Consider the following 24321-nt stretch of genomic DNA (forward strand, 5'->3'; position numbering starts at 1 on the left):
TTGTGTTTATGTACATGTGTTATTTCTATACAGAATAACTTTTTTCATATGGAGTATTATGTAATAATGTATATTATGGTTCTGTAAGTATATATTTTAAAAATATGATTCTGCCATATATACTTGAACACTTGAACACTTATAGACACACATCTGTACCATCATCCTTCTTTATGTTTAATTATGCCATTTTCAAGGTTTACAAAAATCCATAAAATCCATGTTTTAGCTTGTTTTACCAAGCTAAAAACACTATCAGAAACACTGATTATTCTTACCAGCTGCAAAGTATCTCATTCTTTGGGTATACATAGTTTATGTAAAACCTTTAAGTTTTACAGTTTCTCAGCATTATAAACAACCATTTGTTTTAAGTAGTTACCATGGGCCTGGTCATGCTAAGTAATTTAAATGAACTTTTCAACTGATTAGCTCCAAAACCCTTGGAGGAGAGTGTAAGTTACAAAAACCTAGGTCCAGGAACTTAAAGAATTTAGGAGGTCTTCATGCCTCCACTTATCTTTCCTTTGCCCCTAGCACTCCCAGAACGGTTAGCTGAAGAAAGGCGGATTTGAGGGAGCCCTGAGCAGGTTCTGTTCTGGGGCAAAGGGCTCACAGGCAGAGGGACTGCTGCTATATTTGGAATGGGGTAGCACAAGATAAGGGAAGAGGCCACCTGCAGTTATATCCTGAAAGATCACAATTTTTTGTCTCAGATGCTTTGGTTGGGAAGCACAGAATACTTTGGAAAAGCGCTCTTTCTTGTTGATTGTGAGAATAGGGCTAAAAAAGTTCAGAAGAATGGGAGACTGGTTCTATTTTAAGCTGTTTTTCAGTAGCAGACCTATAATTATTATTTTCCAAGATATTTTCAAGATATCCCATTTCTTTACTTAGTTAAGTTTTTATACTTTCTTTAGAATTGTGGGGCATTCTGGGGACAGACAGCTGACTGGTCTAGATATAATCAATGAAAATCTTCTTTTTGTGTTTTCTCTTTTAGGGAATAAGTGTTATTTTTAATGTCGCCCTTGGATTATTAAAGGTACACATTTATTTGTAAATTGAGTGACATCCCCTGTCCAGCACTCGAAGTATCTTGGTCTTGATCTCCTTCTAAGCAGCCACCGTGCGGTAGCCGTGGCCCTGACAGTGACTCAAGGCACTGGCTAAGAAGTATCTTCTGGGGATTGTAAAGGTGCTGGTGTTTTAAAATGCTTCTTGTGTATCTTCATAGCAGAGAACTTTTCCTATACATGGTTGTGTTTTCTTTCTTTCTTCAAGACTTCTAAGGATGACTTGCTGTTGACAGACTTTGAAGGTGCCTTGAAATTCTTCAGGGTTCAGCTTCCTAAGAGGTACCGCTCAGAAGAAAATGCAAAAAAACTAATGGAATTAGCTTGCAGCATGAAGGTAAAATAATATTTGCATTGATTTAGATTCTTTAGTTTATGTCTCACCGTTCCTGATCAAACTATGAACATTTATATGATGATGTTTGTATTGTATAATTTTTTTCCAAATATTTTCTTACATATTATATACTCTATGCATTAAATCTCGTTCAAATCCCAGCCTTTGGACTTCAGGGAAGGTATTCTTCTCATTTTGAAGACCCAGGAAACAAAGAGGCTGGAGCTCCTAGCATCATACAGCTAAGCAGTGACAGGACTCCGGTTTCATGATTTCTCCTCTGTTCTTTATAACTTCACATATTTATGGTTTTGGTCAGAAATTCCCTAAAATGAAACTAATAATGATGCAAACTCAATTTTATCACTTTCAGTGACATTTATGATTTGCATAATTTTTTTAAGGGTAAAAAATGTATTCATGTTGTATTGTGATGTGAGTGGGAGAAACTTCGTTATATACTAACCAGAGCGCAGACTTGGAATCAGGGAGATCTGAATTCAAAGTGACTTTACCTCTTTAAGGCAAAATTTCCTCATATGTAAAATAATAGTGGGCTTCCGGTTCTGTTTATATGTCAGACTAAGCTAACTTAGGCTGTCCTTCTTTAAACACTTGGAGGTATCAAATACCTGGATGAACTTGAAAGAAAAAAGAGAAATCCCAGGTGCCTAAATCATAGTAGCTCAAAGCTCTAGTGTATGTGAAGTGGTAAAACAGCATCCCAGGGGATTATGGAGGGTTTTAATGCTCATGAAGACGTATAATATGATTTTGGGCCTTTGGGAAGCAGCTGAACCTGGAAACTCTGGGTAGCGGACCCTGGAATGCCTGTCCTCTTTGTGAAAAGGGAAAGGAAGTACTAAAACTACCTACCTGTTAAGCCTGAGAAACAATAGAAATCCTAATATAAATTGAATCAAGGATTTGAAAAAGAAATAGAGCCTCTAGTTAGTGAAATAACTATTAGTGTTCAACTTAAAATGTTACATAGTTCACAAGTACTCTAGAAAAGATTTAATGATATTTTCCCATGTGCCAGGTACTGTGGTTAAGTGCCATCATGTGAGGATTAACTACGCTGTGTACAGTGCTTATCATGATGTCTAGTAATTAGTAAGGGTTCAAGAAATGATGGCTCTTATTATGGTTATTGCCTCTCTGGTTCTCTTTTTCTTTTTTTTAAAGATCTTATTTATTTTAGATAGAGAGCACAAGCAGGGGAAGCGGCAGAGGGAGGCGGAAGAAGCAGGTTCCCCACCGAACAAGGAGTCCAGCATGGAACTCGGTCCCAGGATCCTGGGATCATGACATGGGACATGAGCCCAAAGCAGATGCTTAACTGACTGAGCAACCCGTGTGCCCACTGGTTTTCCAAGCAGATATCAAATGCACACGTTTTAGAAACATTTTCACAGATGGTGGTTTTGTGCACAGAGCACAGAACCAGGTGACCTCTGTTCTCTGAGTCGCTCTTTCCACTTCATCCTGATTCATACAAGAGAGGTCCTCTTAGTTGCTGGTGATTTCCTCCCTTCCAAAACCTCCTTTCCCAGTGTCCTATCTTAAGTTCCTGGAACTTGGTTTCTCAGGCCCAAACCCTTGCTTATTATCAGTACCTCTTTCTTTCTCACACTACATCTTCATCCTCCATCCCAGCCCTGTTTTCACAGTACACCCTGAATCTGATCACTTTTGCCCCTTCTCTCTAACACCCTAGTGTAACCATCACTGTCACTTGTCTTCTGGAATGTTCCAGTGGACTCCATATCTTTCTGTTTCCACAATGGTTTTGGTTTTTGTTTTTTTCTTTTAAGAGTTTTTTCACTTGAAAGAGAGAGCAGGGGGAGGAACAGGCAGAGAGAGAGAGAAGCAGACTCCCCACTGAGCACAGAGCCCAATGATGACGCTGGGCTTGATCCCAGGACCCTGAGATCATGACCTGAGCCGAAACCAAGAGTCGGATGCTCAACAGACTGAGCCACCCAGGCACCGCAGGGGTGTTTTTTAATCCCATCTCTCCCTTACTTAAAACTCTGATGACTTCTTATCTTAGAATGAAACTCAAAAGTTTTTGCCTTGGCCTACAAGGTGCTACACCCTCTGACCTCTGACCATCTCTCTGATTTCACCTCCTCTTTTCCCCCTTACGCCTTCCACTTCAGACAACGTGGCCTTCTTGCTGTTCTCCCACATGCTGAGCATGTTCACTCCTCAGGCCTCTGCACAGGCTGGTCTCTCTGCACATCATGTTCTTCTTGATGTCCACATGGTGTCACCGTCACCTCATTGAGTCTTATGCTCAGATATCAGAGAGGCCTTCTCTAATTACCATGTCTAAAGTAGCAGCTCCCTCAATACTTTACACCCTGATCTCTTTACCCTAAGTTTCCTCGTATCACTTATTCTTACTTAACATTATTTTATATGTTCATTTGATTATTGTCTGCCTGCCAGATCCCCAGCACAAGAACAGGATTTGGCATATAAAAATTGTTGAATGAGTGAATTAAATGATACGCTGCTGAGTTTCTACCAAGTATTGTCTTATGAAGAAGAGTTGGAGAGTTAGAGTGGCTTTGGGGAAGCTGGAAGTAGCTTCCAGCTGAAGGTTTTACTTTTTGGGTTTTCAGTAGCTTGAAACACTTTAACAATATATGGTTCCTTTATTTCCATAGTCCAGGTTGGAGGTGTCTAATATCTTTTTTTTTTTTTTGCCTGTGCTTTCACGGAGTTAAGGTAGACAAGGCTGCACAGCACACACATTTAGTGCTTAGATACATAATTCCTTCTGGCCCTGGAGAACACTGCCTGGCTGGGGTACACTTTGGATGTTTTCCCCCTACTTGCACATGGTTTCGGGTGGGAAAGATCGAATTTTTCTTAAAATTGACTCATGGCATGGAAAGCCTGTGCATTGAACCAGGACATGAGAGTGAAATTGTTCTGCTAAAAGGTGGGATGTAGTCTAGTTAGTGATGGTTACTTGCGCTCTGGCAGGTTTATTAATGCCAAAAATTATTGAGAATATAGGCAGTAGTTAAGCCAATTATTGGCAAAGAACCTTAGTCCCAGTGATAATTTGCCGACTCAAAAATAAGGAAACTCATCGGCAGGCTCAGTCACGAGCCCTGCATTATGTGGCCTGCATCAGGTGGGCGTGCCTCCGTCAGCAGGAAATGATATATGATCATCTGTGGGTTTGGAGCCCCCTCTAGACATGGAAAAGGGGATGCTTGCTTTGTGAATGGTTTGGAAACTGGCTTTTAAACCTTCTGGTATAGAATTTAGAAAGGAAACGTTGGCTTTGTAACTCACTGAAATCCCATCCCATTATTTTTTCATTCCTTAAATATTGTGGCTTGGTTTTCTCAGTTGTACTTCCTGACTAGGGTGGGAATTAGGAATACTTTGCCTCACATGCCAGTTGAGGAAACAGTTACCTGCTTTTATTGTTGTTGTGTTTTAACAGTTTTGATGTTGTAATTTCCAGTATTTGTGTAGTTTTTATGGGTATCTCATTTCTTCCCTTCAGTGCCCTGTGAGATATGCAGGGCAAGTCATGTGAGGCAGCTGAGGTTTGTAGAAGCCAAATGACTTACCCTGGAACTAGCTGGGTGGGGACTCAAGGCCTAGTGGAACTCAGGCCTTCTGACTCCACGTTCCCAAAGCTTCCGTGCCATTGTGTGGCCTCTTACTGCAGAATTGCAGCGGGAATTAGGTTTGGTGTGGCAATATCTGAAATGGCCACCAGATGGGTGTGTTGCTCAAAAAGGTCTGTATTCCTCTCTCTGCCTGTGTGTCTTCCTTTTCTCTAAAATCTTTTTCTCTGTCAATCTTTACTTGCCTCTTTCTTCTTTTCTTTCTTTTCAGTCCTTTTTACTTCTCCCCTTCTCATTCTTGCTCTTCACTTTTATTATGCAACTGAGATATTTTACTTACTTTTTAAAATAGTCTTAGATCTTCTGCTCTTAATCTCAAGTTTAACAGCATACATCAGAATTCATTGAGCCATCCATAGAGTTCCTCTCCCTTTATGGGTCGTTATCTTGAGATAGGAAGATTGTTTCCACTTCTGATAGAAGATTTAAAAGGAATTTCACTTTTTTTTTTTTTTTTTTTCAAGATTTTAAGTAATCTCTATAGCCATTGTGGGGCTCAAACCCAAGCATGGGATCAAAAGTCCCATGCTCCATCAACTGAACCAGCCAGGCACTCCAGGAATTTCTCTTTATAAATAGATTGTTCCAGGAGATCATGAATGGTCCTGGGAGCTCCACAACCCTTTTATACTCATAACTGGGCCATGCATCGTGTTTAGAGGGAGAAAATGCAGAAAAAATTAATTTGTAGGTCTTAAATTTTTTTGATTCAAGAAATAAGGGAGTAACTGTTTTTTTGAGATGTTTGAGAGCAAGTCCAATATGTAAGGTTTAGGTTAGTTCAGAAGAAGTAAGAGCCGTAACAGAGATGGCCAGTGGGTTTCTTAGAGCAAACCTGAATGAAGACTTGGATCCTTTCACTCTGGAATCCTGTCTGAGGTGAAATGGATCTTCTGAATCATTGATTGCTTCTTTGGGATGTGTTATTTCAAACTTAAAGTGAATGTGCAAGACTTCAGACTACTTGTAGAAAAAGATATTACAGAAACCAAATAGCAGTGTCTCCAAATTAATGTAATCCTAACCATTTGCTATTTAGAGAAACAGAAAACCCTGGCATTTGGGAATATTTGCTTTTGGGGGATATTTTTGCTCAGGAGCTGAAAGAAGTATTAGTCTGAACTTCATCCTCTGCTCTGATCATTTGTATATTAGTGTGTGTGAGTATCTTAAACTCTGTGATTGCCGTGGTTTCATCAGTGTTGTTTTCTTAATGTGTTCACAGAATCTTGCATAATGTTTGCACATAGTGACTTAATCCTTACAGTGATCATATGCATGTACTGAAGCTTAGAGAATTGAAGAAAACTTCTCAAGAAGTGTAATGTTAGTAAGTGATGGAGCTGGGGTTAGATCGCAGGAATTTCAGACTAAAGTCAGTGCTTACCATCAGTGTACCATTCTTTAAAGGAGGGATTGAATGAACGGGAGAGGGGCCCTTTGTATTTTTGGTGATGTTCGTCTTGTAGTGGCAGGTAAGTGCAGTCTCTGTCAGTTTAACTCAGTTGTAGCTAAGTTTAGCTAAGTTCAGTTTTCCTTAGGACTAGACCAGGCTGCAGTTTTACTTCTGTACTTATTTTCTACCTTTTAGATTGAATTTCATGAGGAAACTTTTGAGTGAAAGCTCTTTTTTTCTGCATGAACTCTAAATTTTGCTGGTTGTCATAAGGGTAGCAGTGCCCACTGCTGCCTTTATTTTAATAAGCTGGTCTCTCTTGGTTCTTATCTGTGTTTGGATTCTCTGCTACTTATTTGCTACTTACATTTTAGAAAAATACTCTGATGGGAGAACCAGAATGCCTAATTCTATCTAGTGATCTTTGAGGGAGTTTGAGCCTGAACTGTTCAAACAAATTAAATAAAAGGGCTCAGAAATTAAATAGGATGTTGATTTGTTTCAAGTGGTTATGAGTGCAGGCCTTGGAGTCCCACGGACCTTGGCTCTTACCCTGGATCTGCCTCTGCCATGTGACCTGAGGTAGGTTAAGGCCACAGGGCTAGAGAAAGAGAAGCCAGATGGTACCTGTAAAATGGCCCATGCCCTGTTGATGACCTTTGTCTTTGTCCTCATCCATGCTCATTTGTTCTGACCTCCTCTGCCCAGATAGCGACTTTCCTTAAGTCCGTTCACAGCAACAAACATTTGTAGATTTTCTTACGTGCCAAGAACTGTGCTCAGTGTTAAACATATTACAGAGATGGATGAGAAACAAGAATCACCCCAGATTTCTGTTCTTCTGCAGCTTTTGCCAGCCAAGGGACTGGGTCCTTGACTTTCAACATGTCACTTTACCTATCTAGGTCTCGAGTCCCCATCAGTAAAATGAGGTGATCGCAGACAGTTGTTTTGGGGATTAAATAAAATAGGTGTAGAGGTATCTTACTATCTTGAAAGTCCCATGTAAGTCTCAGGATTTTTAAATCAGTAAAAAGTGAAGTCCCTGCCACAAGCAGTCTGAAAAAGGAAGATGGACTTATGTCATATGTCTGTATTTAGCAGCGAGGACTTTGGGTTCAAGATCTCCTCACTATACCAGACATCTCCATATCCACCCACCCCCTGCGCAGTTAACTTCACCCCTGCCATGCAGAGCTACTAATAACATTCAGCCTTCCACTTTTCCTGGACTACCTGTGACTCCAGCCCAGTGGGGATTCCCACCTTTGCAACAGTTTCTTAAGCCAGAGTTGGAAATCAGCTCCCATTTCCTATCCATAACCTATTTCCTGCTCTCCTGTGTTGAATCGACTTGTTTAAATGGCTCATTGCTTGTAGCACATGTTCAGAGGGTAACTCTGTCTCTGAGTCAGGACAAGAATGTAGGTATTATTAATAATAACACTTAATAGCCACCCTTTTCATTAAAAAGACCTCGTGTGCTAGGCACTCTTCTGAGCTCTTGATGTGTTTTTATCATGCAGTACTCCTAACAGCAGTCCTCAGAAGGACTGTTGGAATTCTGTCAGATGAGGAACCTGAAGCTGAGGTAAGGCAGCTCACCCTCAGGGATGGAGTGAGTCAGTGGCAGAACCAGGGCTCAGGCCTGGGTCCGTCCACCTGCAAAACCCAAGCTCTCTATGACAGACTGTACCACTTCCCTCTCACCTATGTCAGTGGCCGCTCTCTCATTTTCTCTACCAGGTCTGTACCAGCTCTCCTGGGGATGTTTTAAGAGAGCCTTATCTAATTCCTATAACAGATAAATGACCAGTGAGCGAGAGAGAAGTGTTTGGGATAAAATACATACTTCTACGAAGATACCAAACTGGCACGGTCCAAGCCTCCACCTTCTCTCTGATTCAGGGTTCCTTAACCTGAGACTTTGGGTGGCCTCAGGGAGCTCATGAGTCCTCTCAAATGGTATGCAGAATGCTTTATTGCTGGTGTAGGGTTGGGGCAGGGTTGACTCCTATGCTCTTTAGGGTTTTTTAAAGATTTTATTTATTTGAAACAGCGCACGTGAGAGAATACAGGGGCACGAGGCAGGGGGAGGAGCAGAGGCAGAGGGAGAAGCAGACTCCCCACTGCAGCAGGAAGCCCGATGCAGGGCTCGATCCCAGGACCCTAGGATCATGACCTGATCTGAAGGCAGACGCTTAACCCACTGAGCCACCCAGGTGCCCTGGCTTCTATGCTTTTTTACAGGGACAGTGCCCTTTTTTTTTTTTTTTTTTTTTTTAGATTTTATCTATTTATTTATTAGAGAGACCACAAGTAGGCAGAGAGGCAGGCAGAGAGATAGGGGGAAGCAGGCTCCCCGTGAGCAGAGAGCCCAACGCAGGGCTCAATCCCAGGACCCTGAGATCATGACCAGAGCCAAAGGCAGAGGCTCAACCCACTGAGCCATCCAGGTGCCCCGGGACAGTGCTTTTTATGGGAACCATGGCTTTTAGGAGACTTTTAAAATAGTGCTGTCTCTAACAGTGTTAAGAAACAATGTACTAATTGCAATGGGACATAAAATTAGTTTTACCTAAATTACAAACATAGCCTTATCCTAGGGAATTATATTAGAGTTTTCCCCCCCGAAAGTACATTTAAACAGAACAAATTTCAAAACTAAGCTTCTTTGAGGGCAAAAATACCTCTGTGTGTGAGGCTGTGGCTTTCACATTCTTCTGACAGGAGTCCGTTAATGGTAGGTATGATTTAGAGCTTCAGGACTGAGCCTGTAGCTTCCCTTCTTCCTGAATTCAATTAAAATGTTATTGGTATAAGTAAGAGACCGAAAAAATGAACCTTAGACTTTTAAGAGTGGGGACTTTGTCTGTTCATTGAGTATTTCCATGCTTGCAGTCTCTGCGAGGCATTAGGAATTTTATAGTAAACGAAAGTTCCTACCTTTGCGGAGCTTGCATATCGTGTTCTGTATACATCTTTGTATCACTAATGCCTCACGAGGAACACTGCTCAACTGTTGGGTAAACGAATGTCCTGCTGCATCCATATTAGGGTAAAAGGAAGGCCATTGGCCTTGATTTGTTCGGCATCTGATTATCGAGCCCCAGTTACGTTCCAGGCATTGAGCTAGGTACTGGAGATGTGGGGTAAGCAAAACAGATGGGGCCTGTTTCCCAGTGGGAAGACAGACAAATCAAGTGAGCACATAACGAAATAATTGTGAACTTGGACGGGTGCCACGAAGGAATTGACTTGGTGTTATGAGAATATGTAGCAAAGACCTGGCCTGGTAGGGGGAAGAAGTGCCGGGGAGGGGTTCAGTAAAGCAGTGCTGGAGCTCATCTCTGAGAGGTGAGTAGGAGGGAACGAGGTACGGGGTTGTCCAGGCAGGGGACCAGGCTTGCGCTCTGTGTTCACTGTGGTTGCCATTTCTGTTCAGAAGAAAGGTGGATGCAGAGAAGAGGAGGGGGTCCTTTCTCATTAATTTAACAAGCATTTGTGGGCACCTCTCTTTGTGCATGGGCAAGGGACGACAATGAGGCAGTTCTGGCCTGGGGAGGGCACTGATAGTGGGACAGGCAGGCTGACAGGTACTGGTCTCTCTGGGCTGCAGCCTAGTAAGGAGGCTGGAGTTGTGGCTTTTGTAGCTGATACCTGTCGGTTCCCCATTTAGGTATCAGGCATCTGCCTTTTCATGGGGTCCATTCCTCAGGGGAAGCCTGAATTACTTGGCTGTGGCATACAGCCGCCCATGCTCCAAAAGTCAGGATGAGGTATGAACCCATTATAAGCAGCGTTGGTTTTATTTATTTTTTGTCTTTGGTGGGGGATAAGGTGGTGAAGAGAGGGGAGACCAGGAATAAGTGAGGATGAGAAATGGGAGAGCAAGCCAGAGCTGGTGAAGTCAGACCTCCAGACCAGTGAGGAAGATGGTGACCTCTGTTTGTATCTGGTCCTGAGGGGTGGCCCCTGAGGACTGACTCAGAAGCACAGGTAGGGGCCACTGTCTGGAGAAATGAGCAAGAAGGTACCTTAGGGAAGTCCAGAACAATTACCAGGATTATTTTAAAATTATTAATAACAAGAAGGTACCTTAAGGAAGTCCAGAACAATTATCAGGATTATTTTAAAATTATTAATAATTATTTTTAAATTGCATTTATTTTAGATTTTATTTGTTTATTTAATTCAGAGAGAAAATGAATCAGCAACAGAGAATGTGAGCAGGGGAAGGGGCGGAGGGAGAGGCAGACTCCCCACTGAGCAGGGAGCCTGATGTGGGGCTTGATCCCAGGATCCAGGCAGGTCTGAAGGCAGACGCTTTGACCGACTGGGCCATCCAGGTGCCCCTACTTTGTTCACTTAATTATAAAAATAAATCATGCTTAAGGCAGAAAATTTGGAAAACGTGGGAAGTACATAAAGAAATGCCTGTATTCTATCATGAAAACGTCAGAACCAGATGCGGTAGCATGTGTAAAGAGTCTTGCATCTCTCAGGTACCCAGTGTACAATAATACTGTTACAATGTTGAGGCAGAGTCAGCCCTTTGGCTCTGATAATGAGGCATTTATCTTAAGGGATAAGAAAATATAGAAGAAATTACTTTATAATCAGCCTTTTATAATGTATGTTTATTGGAGGGGACAGAAATAGCTCTTCCTTACTCCATCATGAGAATGAGAAGGTGAAGAATCCTGACGATTCATGAGAATGTTTTGTAGGATTTGATGTCAACTCTCTTTTTTTTTTTTTTTTTTTAAATCAAGTACCAGGGGGCCTCCTAACCCCTGTGCTCCCTGATCAGTTACCCATACTGAGCGCAGAGAACTCTGGGGGGGAGTGTTTGCTGCCCACAGACCTCATTTTTGTCTGTTCCTCTACTATTGATCTGTTAGGATTATTTATAAATTTACTGATCACATCAATGTTTTATTTAGGTGCTTTCTTTGTGAATCACTTACGTACACAAACATTTACCCCAGCATTGTCCTTAAACCACAGAAGATCTGGTTTTAAAGATGTCACTTTCCGGCTTGTGGCCTCACCCCGTGTTTAATGGGCTTCTCTCTAAAGACGGCAGCCAGGGCGTAGTGTTACGTTCTTGGCTGCCTGCCCACAGGCAGTAACCAGACTCCAGGAATAAGCTCTGATTGAGGCATACCTGTAAACATCGGACAAGGGCACTGTCCAGAGAGTCAGTGGGAGGGAAACAGCAGGCAGCTGCTGTGAGGTGGAAAGGGAATCATGGAACAAGAGACTGGAGATGCTGTACACTTGGGGCTGTCCCATTCCCTTTCGAGGTCTCCGTTTCTTTGCCTGTAAAATAAGGAAGTTAGACTAGCCCAGCTCCGAGATTCCTAATGACCTGGAGCTGAAAGTCAGATTTGTGAGCCAGAAGTACTATGCTGATTATATTAAAGCCTCGGGAAGCAGTGAGTGTTCGCTTTCTAATCGGTCGTTATGCTGCACATACTGGTTTTAGCACTTCTCTATTTTGTACGTTTCCAAGTATTTAAAAGTATAATTTAAAAGATACCAAAGGGAATGAGTTAGTGGTTTAAAGGAAGGAATCAAAAGAGTAAGAGTTGCATCTTAAAGGGATGCCCTTGGTTATGTTCAGATTGAAGGAAAAAACAGGCTAGCCTGTAAGGTCAAGGGCAGGGGACTGTTTAGGTAGAAGGAGAGATGAGAGAATAAAGAGAGAGATGATTTTTTTTGGAGGGAAGAAGAGTCATTAGGTCGTGTTAAGGAAAGGCAGGAATTTTGAAGTCTAGCTGGGGAGAGTTGGGACCCACTGGATGGAGTGAAAAAGAAAATGCTAGTGACCTTCAAGAGTCTTCCTATGGAGCAGTCAGAAAAAAAGCTTGATTTAGAGAGATTGAAGAGAGACCATGAAGCACTGGAAGTGAAACTTATACACCTGTGGTTTGCCGTGGCTGGTAAGAAGCAGCTTGAGAGCAAGAGGACAGTAATCTGCTGGGCAGAAGAGCAGCTAAGTGGAGTGGTTGGTAGAATGGTGTTGTGTGGGGTTTTTTGTTGTTGTTTTTTTAAGATTTTATTTATTTATTTGACAGAGATTACAAGTAGACAGAGAGGCAGGCAGAGAGAGGAAGGGAAGCAGGTTCCGTCCTGAGCAGAGAGCCCGATTCGGGCTCCCAGGACCCTGGGATCATGACCTGAGCCAAAGGCAGAGGCTTTGGCCCACTGAGCCACCCAGGTGCCCCTAGAATGGTGTTTTTAAGGGCAGTGAGAATTGTGTCTGTTAGATAGCTGCACAGAAGGAGCTAGTAGAGAGGGAAAGTGATAGGTATAGGATAGTGAGGTGAGTACAGCTTGGACTTTGCATGGAGTTTAGCTGCCTGGGCTCCACTCCCAGATCTTCCTGTCTTAACTGAGTGACCTTGGTCAAATTACATAACCTCCTCAAATCTCCATTAAGTTGCCTATAAAATGAGGATGATAAACTGTATCTTGTCGAGGTATCCTGAGGTCACAGATTGAAAGCACTTGCAGCAGTGCTGGTGTGGGCACAATAAAATGGCAGAGGAGGCAGGTGGTGATCAGGGACCACAGGACTCAGGTCTGAGGTTTTTGGGCTACACCATTCCCACAGTGACTGAAGATGCCCAGGTCAGCACAGGTCCTGAGACACGTATCACTTTCTGATGCTTTTTAATTTGTGCCATGGTTTATCCTACAGATTAGTCAGAAGAAGTTGAAAAAATATGAAAAAGAGTATCACACCATGAGGGAACAGCAGGCCCAACAAGAAGACCCTATCGAGCGATTTGAGGTTCGTTTGCTTTTGGCCTGTGTCAGTGTGAAGATCTTCCAGCCTTTCATTTCCTATAATCATGCATGTAACTAGGTTTGCTGAGTTCTTTTAAAAATTCAGATCCATTGTTTGTAGGTTCAAGTTTCAGTTTGAATTTGCAAATAAGAAAGTAAGATCTGTTGTGCTTTAAACCAGCTGCCTGGGTTGTCACAGTACAGTGGCCGTTTGTCACGGTTAATCAGAAGTAGCTGCTTGGCAAGGTCACTGAGGCCAGTTAAGTATTTCTGGTTAGAGAAAGAAAAGAAGAAATTGTTGCTTGCTAGCACATTAGGACCAGCCGCTCCTTCCATTACTTCCATGAGGGTTAGCCATGAGAAATTATCATCTCCATCTGATTTTTACATGTCTGTAACTGGTTTCTTTCTACCCTTCAGCGGGAGAACCGGCGTCTACAAGAAGCTAACATGAGGTTGGAACAGGAAAATGATGACTTAGCCCATGAGCTGGTGACCAGCAAGATTGCTCTGCGGAAGGACCTGGATAACGTGAGTCTAACAGGGCCAAAGGGATGGATTATTTTGAAACTCTCAGCTTCTCCCTTTATCATGTACGGTCCTTGAGTCACAGTATCTGTCGTCCTACTATGTCACCTGTAAAGTGTCCCTCTTGCAAAATCATTTGTTCGTGTCACTGTTGCTTCCCTCCTTTTCCTTCAGGGGTTTTCTGGTAAGCCCTCCTTTCCACACACTCTTCTCTTGTTCTAGAGGCCGTCCCTGAACTCCTTTCCCAGCACTGTTTGATGCCAGGCCTTTTGACTAATTCTTAGGCTCCCACAATTGGCAGTAGCATTTAATCATTATCCTTTACTTATCTTCTCTAAGAAGAGATTTTGTTATCCTGCATAGTAGGTGCCTGTGGAGTAAGCACGCTGGTTGTCAGGAAGCTCGGGGCCTGACGGCTTGCGACTTCACTGGTAAACTCAGCTGGTGGCTGTTCTTTCTTTGCTCCTCCTAATCTTAAAAAGTTCAAGATGACGGCTTTCCTGGCAGAGTGTTTGTCCACTTTCTGTGCTAGCAGCCTCCCTTTGAAAATGTGTGGTCTTTCATTCATCGTTTAGGTCAGAAGTTGGCAAACTTCCGCCTTGATGGAATGGATAGTAAATATTTTAGGCTTTGTGGGCCAGATGGTCTCTGTGGCAACATCAAACCCTGCCATTGGCACAGAAGTGGCCGTAGACAATAAGTAAAGGAATGAGTGTGGCTGTGTTCCAATAAAACTTTATTTACAAGAGTAGGTAGAGGCTGGACTTGGCACATGGACTGTAGTTTGCCAACATCTGACTCATATATTTCCCTGTCAGACTCCTAAGACTACTCTTCTGCTCATTGGTTTCCTAAGGTTCTAGATAGAGGCTCAGGCTGTTAAGAGCTTATAGGGGACTTGCGGGATGTGTTGAACCCCATAAGATCTGTGAACTTCACAAGGTCCTTGGCATCCACCAAATGTGTAGGAAAATACCGTGTTCTGTATTTCTTTGAAAGTCTGTGCTTTCATTAGATTCTCAAAGTGTTCACACATCAGATGAAAAGAGAGCAAGATGGCAGTATCTACCAGTTTTTGTTTTCTTTAGAAATAGAGTTGTGGAGGGGCACCTGGGTGGCTCAAGTGGTTTGGGCCTCTGCCTTCGGCTTGGGTCATTATCTCAGGGTCATGGGATCGAGCCCCGCATCGGGCTCTCTGCTCGGTGGGAAGCCTGCTTCCCCCTCTGTCTCTCTGCCTACTTCTCTGCCTACTTGTGATCTCTCTCTGTCAAATAAAAAAATAAAATCTTAAAAAAAAAAAGAAAAGAAATAGAGTTGTGGAGTAAACAGTTTTGAGTAGACTTCTTTTTTGTTTTTAAAAAGATTTATTTATTTGAAAAAAGAATATTTGAGAGAGAGAGAGAGAGAGTGCGGAGCAGGGGAGAGGTGGGGGAGGCAGAGGAAGAAGGAAGGAGAGCCGGACACCGGGCTCAGGCTTACAACCCTGAGGTCACAACCTGAGCCAAAACCAAGAGTTGGACGCTTAACAACCTCACCACCCAGCCTCCCTGAATAGACCCGTATTCTAATACCAGCTACTGTCCTTTCAAGTAGAGCAAAAGGTGGGAAGGTGGAATATTAGCTGTGTCCCCGGGCACAAGGAGAACACCATGACTTGGTGAATGTGAAAAGCACTACCAAATACAGCCAGCCTTGGGCCGCGCTGATTCCTTCTGCTTGTCAGCTGCGCCTCGCTCCGTGTGACTGAGAAGGAGGCTTTTTCCACTTTGGAAGGGAGGCAGTTTCCAGGTCATTAGTCCTCAGTAACCGGAACTAGGAGTTCACCACAGTCTGGCCCTCAGGTTCGAGTCCCCGCCTTCCAGTGCAGAGTCCCAGCATGCGCTCTGTTCTTGGTAGGAATGCTCTAGAAGTCGTCCCCTCCTGTTCAGGCCTTTCTGCCCAGTGCGTGGAGGGAGGCGGCTGACTGTGAGCAGCAACCACTGAAGCCAGACCACAGTGCGCCCCGAAAGTGGCTCCGCAGCAGCTGGGGATCGTGCAGAAAGGAGGTGAAAAAGACAAAAGAAGGGGTCCTGGATAGGAGCTTTGTGTTCAAAAAAATTGTAGGAAGAGGCAACTTGAGCGAAGACCCCAGGTGGATATTTAGTGTGAGCTGCTGCACTGTCCCCTGCCAGGCCCAGCGGTCACACTGATGTCCCCTTTTGCAGGTGGGCACGGATTCTCGTGTTCTCGAAGTCTGCTCCTAAATGGTGTAAACTTTTTTTGCAAGTTGCCTTATCTTGACACAGTAAAGAGCTAGGTTCTTTAACCTTCCTGATAACCAGGAGTGAGAAATAGTCAAAATAATGTGAATTCCCCTTTCCTGATGTTCTTTGTGATCGGCACTGTCAGAAGCTCTTGGCTAACATCTAGTATCTCTTACCCTTGCCTCAGCCTTGTGAGGAGGGTTACATGAGCCCCACGGATGGATGAGGGGTTTTGTAACAATCATGAACTTGAGATGCAGAGAGAGATGGAGGCACCGTGGAGAAAGCAGAGGCAGGACTCTGGCCCAGGCCTGACTGATTGGAATGCCCCAGGCTTGTCTACAATGCTCTGCTGTCTCCAAAATAAATACGGAATAGGAAGCTGCGATTTGGTGTCATAACTACATCAGAAACGTAGATGGTGACAACAAGCAAACGTCTTCTGAACACTTACTGAGTTCCAGGCGTTGCTCTAAGAGCTTTTGTGCTCAAAACAGTCCATGTCATGTCAGAGGTACAATATGATCCCTGTTTTACTGATGAGGAAACTGCGGTATAGCGTGACATTTCAGATTAAAACCCAGGTGGCCTGACACCAGAGCTCACACTCCTAACTCGGCTCAGAGGAGCAGGGCCCCTCCTCCCCTTAGGGCTCAGGAATTTCAAACTGGGGTCTCTTCCTCCAGCCGGCTACTATGGTGCTGAGAAGATACACCTTGCCCACAGTAGGCTTGGAGTCCCTTTCCAAGTCTGTCTTCTCTTGTTCCTTTAGAATTATCACTGAAAGTCAGCTAGGTTCTCAAGCGAGGGGAATGGGGTCCTCTCACCCCCTTTTTTTGTTTTTGGCCTTCAGGGACTCAGGTTTTTTTGAGAGAGCGTGCACAAGTGGGGGAAGGGACAGGGAGAGAGGGACAAGCAGACTCCCTGATGAGTGGGGAGCCCAATGCAGGGCTCGATCCCAGGACCCAGAGATCGTGACCTGAGCCACCCAGGTGCCCTTTCAGTCAGGTTTTGAAAGAAATTCATTATTTCCAGCTTTTCCCTTTTTGTATCCCAGAGTAAAACTCTGTTGTGTGCCTTACCAGGTTTCCAGAACACTCTGAATTTTCAGTTGATGTTTTATGTCACTTTTGTTACACAGGAGATTGCTAGTTAGCCACAGAGACTCTAGGTGAGCCTAGCCATGCTGTCGCCTCTACGAAACAGGAGTCCTGCCCAGACCTAACACTGCACGAGGTCCTGTTGCATAGGGCCAGCAGGACCATACCTGAGTTCCCTCTGGCACACTCTCTAAACTGAGGGTAATCAAGGTGAGGGAAATACTCAGGAGCCCACCCGCTGAGATTTACAGTCTGGCTACACTGCACCCTAGATCTGAGACCGTGGACAGCTGGCAAACCTTTCCTGAATGAATTACTTTGGCTTCTTTATCAAAAATCGATTGTATGGATGGTCTCCTCAATTCCATGCCTGCTCCATTGATCTTTATGTGTATCCTCATGCTAACAGCACGGTCTCAATCACTGTAGCTTTACAATCTGAAAATCAGGTCATGGGAGTCCAATAACTTTGTTGTTCTTTTTAAAAGAATAGTTTGGCTATTCTGTCATTTGCATTTCTATGTAAGTACTAGAATCAGTTTGTCAACTTCTAGAAATAAAAGCTTCTGGGATTTTGAGTGGAGGTGCATTGAACCTGTCAGCTTGGGGAGAATTATCATCTGAATAATAATTGAACTTTCCAATCCATGAATAGGTTATAATTTTCATTTATTTGGGTCTTTTTCAGTTTCAGCATCGTTCTTTAGTTTTCACTTCGCAAGACTTACACATTTTTTTAATTTATTGTAAAGGATATTGTGTTTTCCAATTGTTTATTGCTAGTTCTTAGAAATAAAATTGATTACATGACCTTCTGTGCTATGACCCTGCTGAATTCACTTACAATTATAGTAGCTTTTTGGTTTACTATCTATAGCATTTTCCATGTACACAGTCAGTTCATCTCTGAATAAAGACAGTTTACTTCCTTTCAAGTCTTTTGTGCCATTTTCTTTTCCTTGCCTTCCTGCACCGACCAGGATCTTCAGAACAATGTTGAATGGAAAGAGAGGGCACCATCGCCTCCAGCCATCCCCTGTGAGGTTTTCCTAGATAAGTTTGAGGAAGTTCTCCTTTCTCCCTCTGCACTGAGCTCTGTTGTGATGGGTGTTGAGTTTTGTCAGATGCTCTTCCTGCATCTGTTGACGTGGTCACTTGCTGTTTCTCCTAATTCTGTGAATATGGTGATATAATTTGAGTTTTCAATGTAAACCAACCTTTGCCTCCTTAGAAAACTTGGGGTTTCCTTTTTTTCCTTAAGATTTTTATTTGTATTAAAGTTTTTGTGTTCATGAGGAGTATCTTGTCTGGAGTTTCCCTAACATTTTATCTTGTTTTGGTGTCAGAGTAATGATGGCATTCTAAAATGAACGGGGACGTGTTCCCTCCTGTTTGCTTAAGGAATTTATGTAGGGTTATTTCTTGACTAAATCTTTGATTCCCCAGTGATGCCATGTGGGCCTGGAATTTTCTTGGGAAATTACTTAATTATGAATTCAGTTTATTTCCAGGTACAGGAATTTTCTAATTCTTGTCTCTGTTTTCATAATTGTGTCTTTCAGGTAACTTCATCATTTTAGTTGAAGGTATTGGTATAGTTATTTTTATTTCCTTACTTTTTAAATGTTTATAGGATCTGTTGAGATACTCTGTCTTTCATTCCAGATATGAGTAATTTGTGTCTTTTCTCCTTTTTCCTTAATCTGACTAGGAATTTATCAGGTATGTTGGTTTCTTCAGAATACAGTTTTTGGTTTGAATTTTTTTTTCTCTATTTGTTTTGTTTCATCGATTTTAGCTTTTTGTTATTTGTTTTTCGTAACTTTATTTTTGGTTTAATTTTTTCCATTTCCTAGCTGATCTTTTTTTTTTTTTTTTTTAGATTTTTTTTTTTAGAGAGAGTTATAGAGTTTTCTAACTTGTTTTTTTTTTTTTTTTTTTTAAGATTATGTATTTTAGAGAGAGAGAAAGAGCAAGCTCACATGGAGTGAAGAGGGACAGAAGGAAAGAGAGAGAAAGAATCTCAAGCAGACTCGCCTCTGAGCGCAGAGCCAGACTTGGGGCTTGATCCCATGACCTGAGATCATGACCTGAGCTGATATTAAGAGTTAGACACTTAACCGACTGAGCGACCCAGGCACCCCTGCTCTTTTTCTAGCTAATCTTAAAAAGAAAGATCATTAATTGATCATTAATTCTAGACCCTGTTTTTCTAAAATAAGCATTTAAAGTGATAAATCTCCCTGAAGCAGTGTTTCAGCTGCATCCCACACTTGCTGATATTCTGATATATTAAGTTTTTATTTTCATTCAGTTCTCACTGGTTTTTCTTTGACCTGTGAATTGATAAGTGGTGTGTTGTTTAATTTTCAACTATTAAGGATTTTTCCCAAAAATCAGTCACTTTTTTTTTTTTTTTTTTTTTTTTTTTTTTTTTGAGCAAGAACAAGTGGAGGGGAAGGACAGAGGGAGTGGGACACAGGGCCCAATCCCAGGTCCCAGGACCTGAGCCAAAGGCAGACGCCTAACCAACTGAACCATCCAGGTGCCCCTCCCAGAATTTTTTCTGTTGTTACTTTATAATTTAATTCACTTGTGATCAGACTACTTATCCTTTCTGGTTTTAATCCTTTTGAAACATATTCATGCTTATTATAGGGCCTCTACCTTAGGATCTATTTGGGTGCATGTCTATTTGCAGGTGGAAAATGTGTGTGTTCTGTTGTTATGGGTGCAGCGTTCTATAAATGTCAGTTTGGTCAAGTTGGTTGAGTATTATTGAAATCTTCCATGAATATACTGGTTTTCCTTCTCCACTTCTTCTGTTGCTTACTGAGAGGACAGTGAAGAAGACTCTAATTGTGCATTTATTTCACCTTTCAATTATGTTAGTTTTTGTTCCCTGTAATTTGAACTTATTTATACATTTCAGATTATTACACTTTCTCAGTGGAGCAAGTCGTTTATTGTTATGAAATGTCCCTCTTTGTCCCTAGTCGTATTCTGCTTTGAAATCTATTTTGATATTAATAATCACTCCAGCTTTCATGGTATTGCCTAGTATACATCCTTTTCCATCCTTTGACCTTTAATTTATCCCTGTCTTTATAGTTAAAACTGGTTTTTTGTAGCCAGCATGTAGTTGGGTCTTGATTATTTTATTTAGTCTGATAATCTTTTAATTGGAATGTTTAGACCATTTACATTTAATGTAAATATTTATATGGTAGATTTAAGTCTGCCACCTTGCTTATTGTTCTCTATTTGTTGCATTTGCTTTTTCTTTCTCCTTTTCTGCCTCCTTTGGTTTAAAGATTTTTTTTTTTTTTAAAGTAATCTCTACACCCAACATGGGGCTTGAAATCACAGCCCAGAGATCAACAGTTGCACACTCTTCCAGCTGAGCCAGGCAGGCACCTCTCTGTCTTCTTTGGTTTAATTGGGTACTTTCATGTTTTCAGTTTATCTCCGCTATTACCGTATGAGCTACTTCAGAGCTTTCCTATTTCTAGGCCTCTGCCCCCCAGCTTCCAACCACCTCAGCATCCCTGGTCCCTTAACTCTGCTTCCTTGACCTTTTGAGACATGCTCTGTTTGGAAGCCTTCACCCTCCTTCTTAGGCCAGAATGTGCCCCTAGGTAGAAACCCAGGGTGATAGTGGGACTCATCTTGTTTTCTTTCTCCCAGGAACCACAGTTCTGCATGTATTGTTTTCACTGTCTGAAAACAGTAGTTTCATACACTTTGTCCAGTTTTTTGCTTGCAGTGGGAGGATAAATCTGGTTCCTGTTAGTCCTTCATGAGGAGAAGTGGAAGTCAGGATTTGTGTTTATATAATCACCAGATGCTCCCTCTTCATATGCTCATGCAGATAGAGTGCAGGGAGTATGGTGCCCTGAGGGGACACTGGTTAGGCCAGTCTAGTAACTTCTGTGCACCTCCCACTCACACAGCCTTGAGAGTCATCAGCTCTTGGAGAGATGGCACAAACACTGGACTTAATGTCACACCACTGGGTTGCAGATTATAGCTCTGCTGTGTGCGCCATGAGAGCTTGAGGGCAACCAGGGTGTGCAGGGAAGACTTGACTTCAGAGACGCAGTTCGTAACCTGGCTCTTTCACACTCCTCAGAATTCCTACTGTGATAGTAATGCTGAGTGACCGAGAGAACGTACATGTGCTCAGGCTCCAGAGCACTGCTCAGGAGATGGTAAGGGAGTCCAGGGAGAGAGGAGAAAGATTGAAGAAAAACCAATCTGTAACAGGATTTAGTTCTCCTCACTAGAAATTTCCTCTGTTTTTCGGTTCTCATTTCCTTTCATTGTTTCTTGGGTTAGAGGTAGAGAAGGAGCTGACAGGCCACAGCCCAGACAGGACAGGCCTTAACTAACTCTAAGACCCCACTTAACTGCACACATGTGCAACTTGCCATAATGCATGGCCTTTTGAGGTCACGTTATCAAGCCATCCTCCGCTCTCCGTGTAAGGCCCCAGCTCTGCCGCTCCTGCTCCTCCCAGAGAAGATACTTCAGAGCAAGTGTGGTGTGGTGCAAAGTGCAGGTGCTCCGTGACACCTCTTCAGCTAGTGACATCAGAAACTCTGTTTAATTTCAGAAACTGTTTAATCCACCTCCATTCATTGTTAAAAAAGAGGGCTGTGTGTAAGGAGCTGGCAGAGACTCTCTCTGTCTGATGCTGTGGAGCTCTAGGAGCTTTGGCCCCGTTTCTGTGGCTGCGCTCTGATGTGCTCATCGTTGGTTATCCGTGGAATGCCAAGTGTCAGGGACTCCTGCGTCAGGCATCAGTGTCTCATTTTCACTTAGGTCGCCAGATCTGCCCACCAGACCTTCTCATGTTTTCAAAAAGAACTGGGGTGTGGCCATTTCCGATCGTGGAAAGTGAGTGCCAGGAAAGAGGCGGCCTCCTTTATCACGTGATGAGAATGAAATGTAGACCTTGTTTGAGGAAGCAGAGGAAATACTGAGTCTTGGGGAAGAAAACCAGGATTTATTATTACTGTTAGTGGTCATGACCACTACCTTTTATTGAGTGTGTACTGTCTGCTAGGTGCTGTGCTGGGTCCTTCCTGTGCCGTATCCCTCAGATGACAAGCCCAAAGCTCAGAAAGAGTCTCAGTGACTTGTCCAAGTGGCACATGGTCAGAGAACGATGGGGGCTGAGCCCAGGCTGTCTGATGCCAAAGGCTGAGCTTCTAACCACTGTCCCACATGATGTCTGTGCAAGAGCCTGGGCCAGGCAGTCTCCGTGTGACCTCTGGCATCTTTCCACTCTCTGGCTCACTTTCTCTGTCACATTAAAACGGGATTGTCCTGAGCAATTCAAATCCCATCTGGTTCTCAGTTCTTGTTCTATGACAGCGTCTTTTACATGTTTCAGGCTGAAGAGAAGGCAGATGCACTCAATAAGGAGTTGCTTATGACTAAACAAAAGTTGATTGATGCTGAAGAAGAGAAAAGACGGCTGGAAGATGAGTCTGCTCAGGTGAGGGGAGCTCTGCCCCTCCCACGCGCCTCTGTGTCTTGTCCGTGCCTGAGAGTCTCGAGTCCATCTGGCAGCTTCCTGTTGGCACTGGGGAACCATAGACAGCTGGCTTCAGTTTCTCTCCCAAGGCTTTTTCTAGTTACTGTGTAAAGTGTAATAGTTAATAATTGGGGCGTAAGAGGAGACACTGGGGCAGAGCCCATCCTTCCTTGGGACAAGAGAAATTCCTGTGTGTCAGCAACTGAATGTGATGAAGAGAGTTTTCTGCAGAAGGAAAGCATTTCTGCAGAAGGAAAGCAGACATGATGTCTGACTCTTCCCCTACCTGTCCCCTGGCATCTCCCCCACAGAGCAGACTCTGGAAAGCCTGTCTTGAGCCAGCTCTCCACAGTCACTGGGGACACAGTATGCTGCATACCCTGCAGGAAGCCCTTTCTTCCCCCCGTGGTTCTCCATGATGGTGACACTCTCTGGTCTCTGGTAGGATGGCCTGAGCTGAAAGACGATGAGGCCCTGTCTCTGTTCCAAAGACACAGCAGTCCTCTGATGAGCTTTAGTCCGTTGGGTCTGTGCTGCCTCCTCAGCTCAAGTTCACAGGCAGGGAGGAACCTTAGCAAAAGCCCCACTCCAAAATGGGGTTTGATCTTTTGGGAGTTTTGACTTTTCTCTCCCTCTCCTGGCATCGAGACCATGTGGTTGAAATGCAGCCCTGCCAGAGTAGTCAGGTACTTTTTGGAAAGCCCAGAACGAAGCAGCCAGTGCCAGGGCTTTATATTTCCCTTAAAACATTCACTTTTCCTTTTCCATTTTTTTTTTTTTTTTTAAATGTGTGCAGTTAAAAGAAATGTGTCGTCGGGAACTTGACAAAGCAGAATCTGAGATTAGAAAAAACAGTTCTATCATTGGTGACTACAAGCAGGTGAGTCTGAGCACCCTCTAAGTGGGCGTGTTTTCTGGAAGCCTGCTTGTCTGGATAAATATGTCCCCTCCACACCCACCTGCCACCTACACTGACCGGTGACTTCACTGGGCAAGTGACTTCACTGCTTCTCCGCGCTGACACAGAGAAACTATCACTATTTCAGAGATCTGTCGAGAGGATTCCATAAGATCAGGTCTGTAGAGAGCCTGGCATAGTGCCCAGCATATAAACAGGCATTTAATAAATGAAAGCCACCCTGTCCTTACAGCCTCGTGTTCACACGCGGTCACATGCTGTAGAACCGCTCCTTTCCCTGGCGGGTTGAGTTTTAAGAACGTAACTAAACTGGTCTTGTTCTTTCCTAAATTCGGATCTTGGGCTGGCTCGTGAGGCTGTCAAGTGTCTATAAACCGGTGGCAGCAGAGCAGGGGAGCCTGGGCTCGTCCTCCCACCACGCGCCCTCAGCCACTCCGCTCCGCCGTAGAATTCCTCCCAGGCCCAGCTTCTGCACGACATTGCTCACGAGATTGTCACTTTGTTTGTTTCTTCAGATTTGTTCTCAGTTAAGTGAACGATTGGAGAAGCAGCAGACAGCTAATAAAGTGGAAATTGAGAAAATTTGGGTAAGTTTTCCTTTACCAAAGAGCTTCTGTTCTGTACCATCTAGCTCATTGTGCTAGGGGGTGGTTTACTTGGATTTCAAAAGTGAGAGAAGCTTGCATGTACCTGACAAGGGGCCAGTCGTGGCCTGGCTCT

At 43.3% G+C, this 24321-nt stretch overlaps 1 protein-coding gene across 2 annotated transcripts in view; it reads left to right on the forward strand.

Annotated features, from left to right (window-relative positions):
• LOC111145651 (RAB GTPase activating protein 1) overlaps nt 1-24321 on the forward strand; it is a 153944-nt gene that overhangs the window by 125787 nt on the left and 3836 nt on the right. For both annotated transcript variants that reach the window (XM_022500721.1, XM_022500720.1), the window contains exons 18-24: nt 1004-1045; nt 1285-1413; nt 13181-13273; nt 13690-13800; nt 22539-22643; nt 23479-23562; nt 24117-24188. In XM_022500721.1, coding sequence (XP_022356429.1) covers nt 1004-1045; nt 1285-1413; nt 13181-13273; nt 13690-13800; nt 22539-22643; nt 23479-23562; nt 24117-24188 — 636 coding nt within the window. The remainder of the gene's footprint in view (nt 1-1003; nt 1046-1284; nt 1414-13180; nt 13274-13689; nt 13801-22538; nt 22644-23478; nt 23563-24116; nt 24189-24321) is intronic.

The sequence above is a fragment of the Enhydra lutris genome, unplaced genomic scaffold (genome assembly GCF_002288905.1).
Source record: "Enhydra lutris kenyoni isolate GAN:26980312 unplaced genomic scaffold, ASM228890v2 scaffoldscaffold13, whole genome shotgun sequence".
Taxonomy (NCBI): domain Eukaryota; kingdom Metazoa; phylum Chordata; class Mammalia; order Carnivora; family Mustelidae; genus Enhydra; species Enhydra lutris.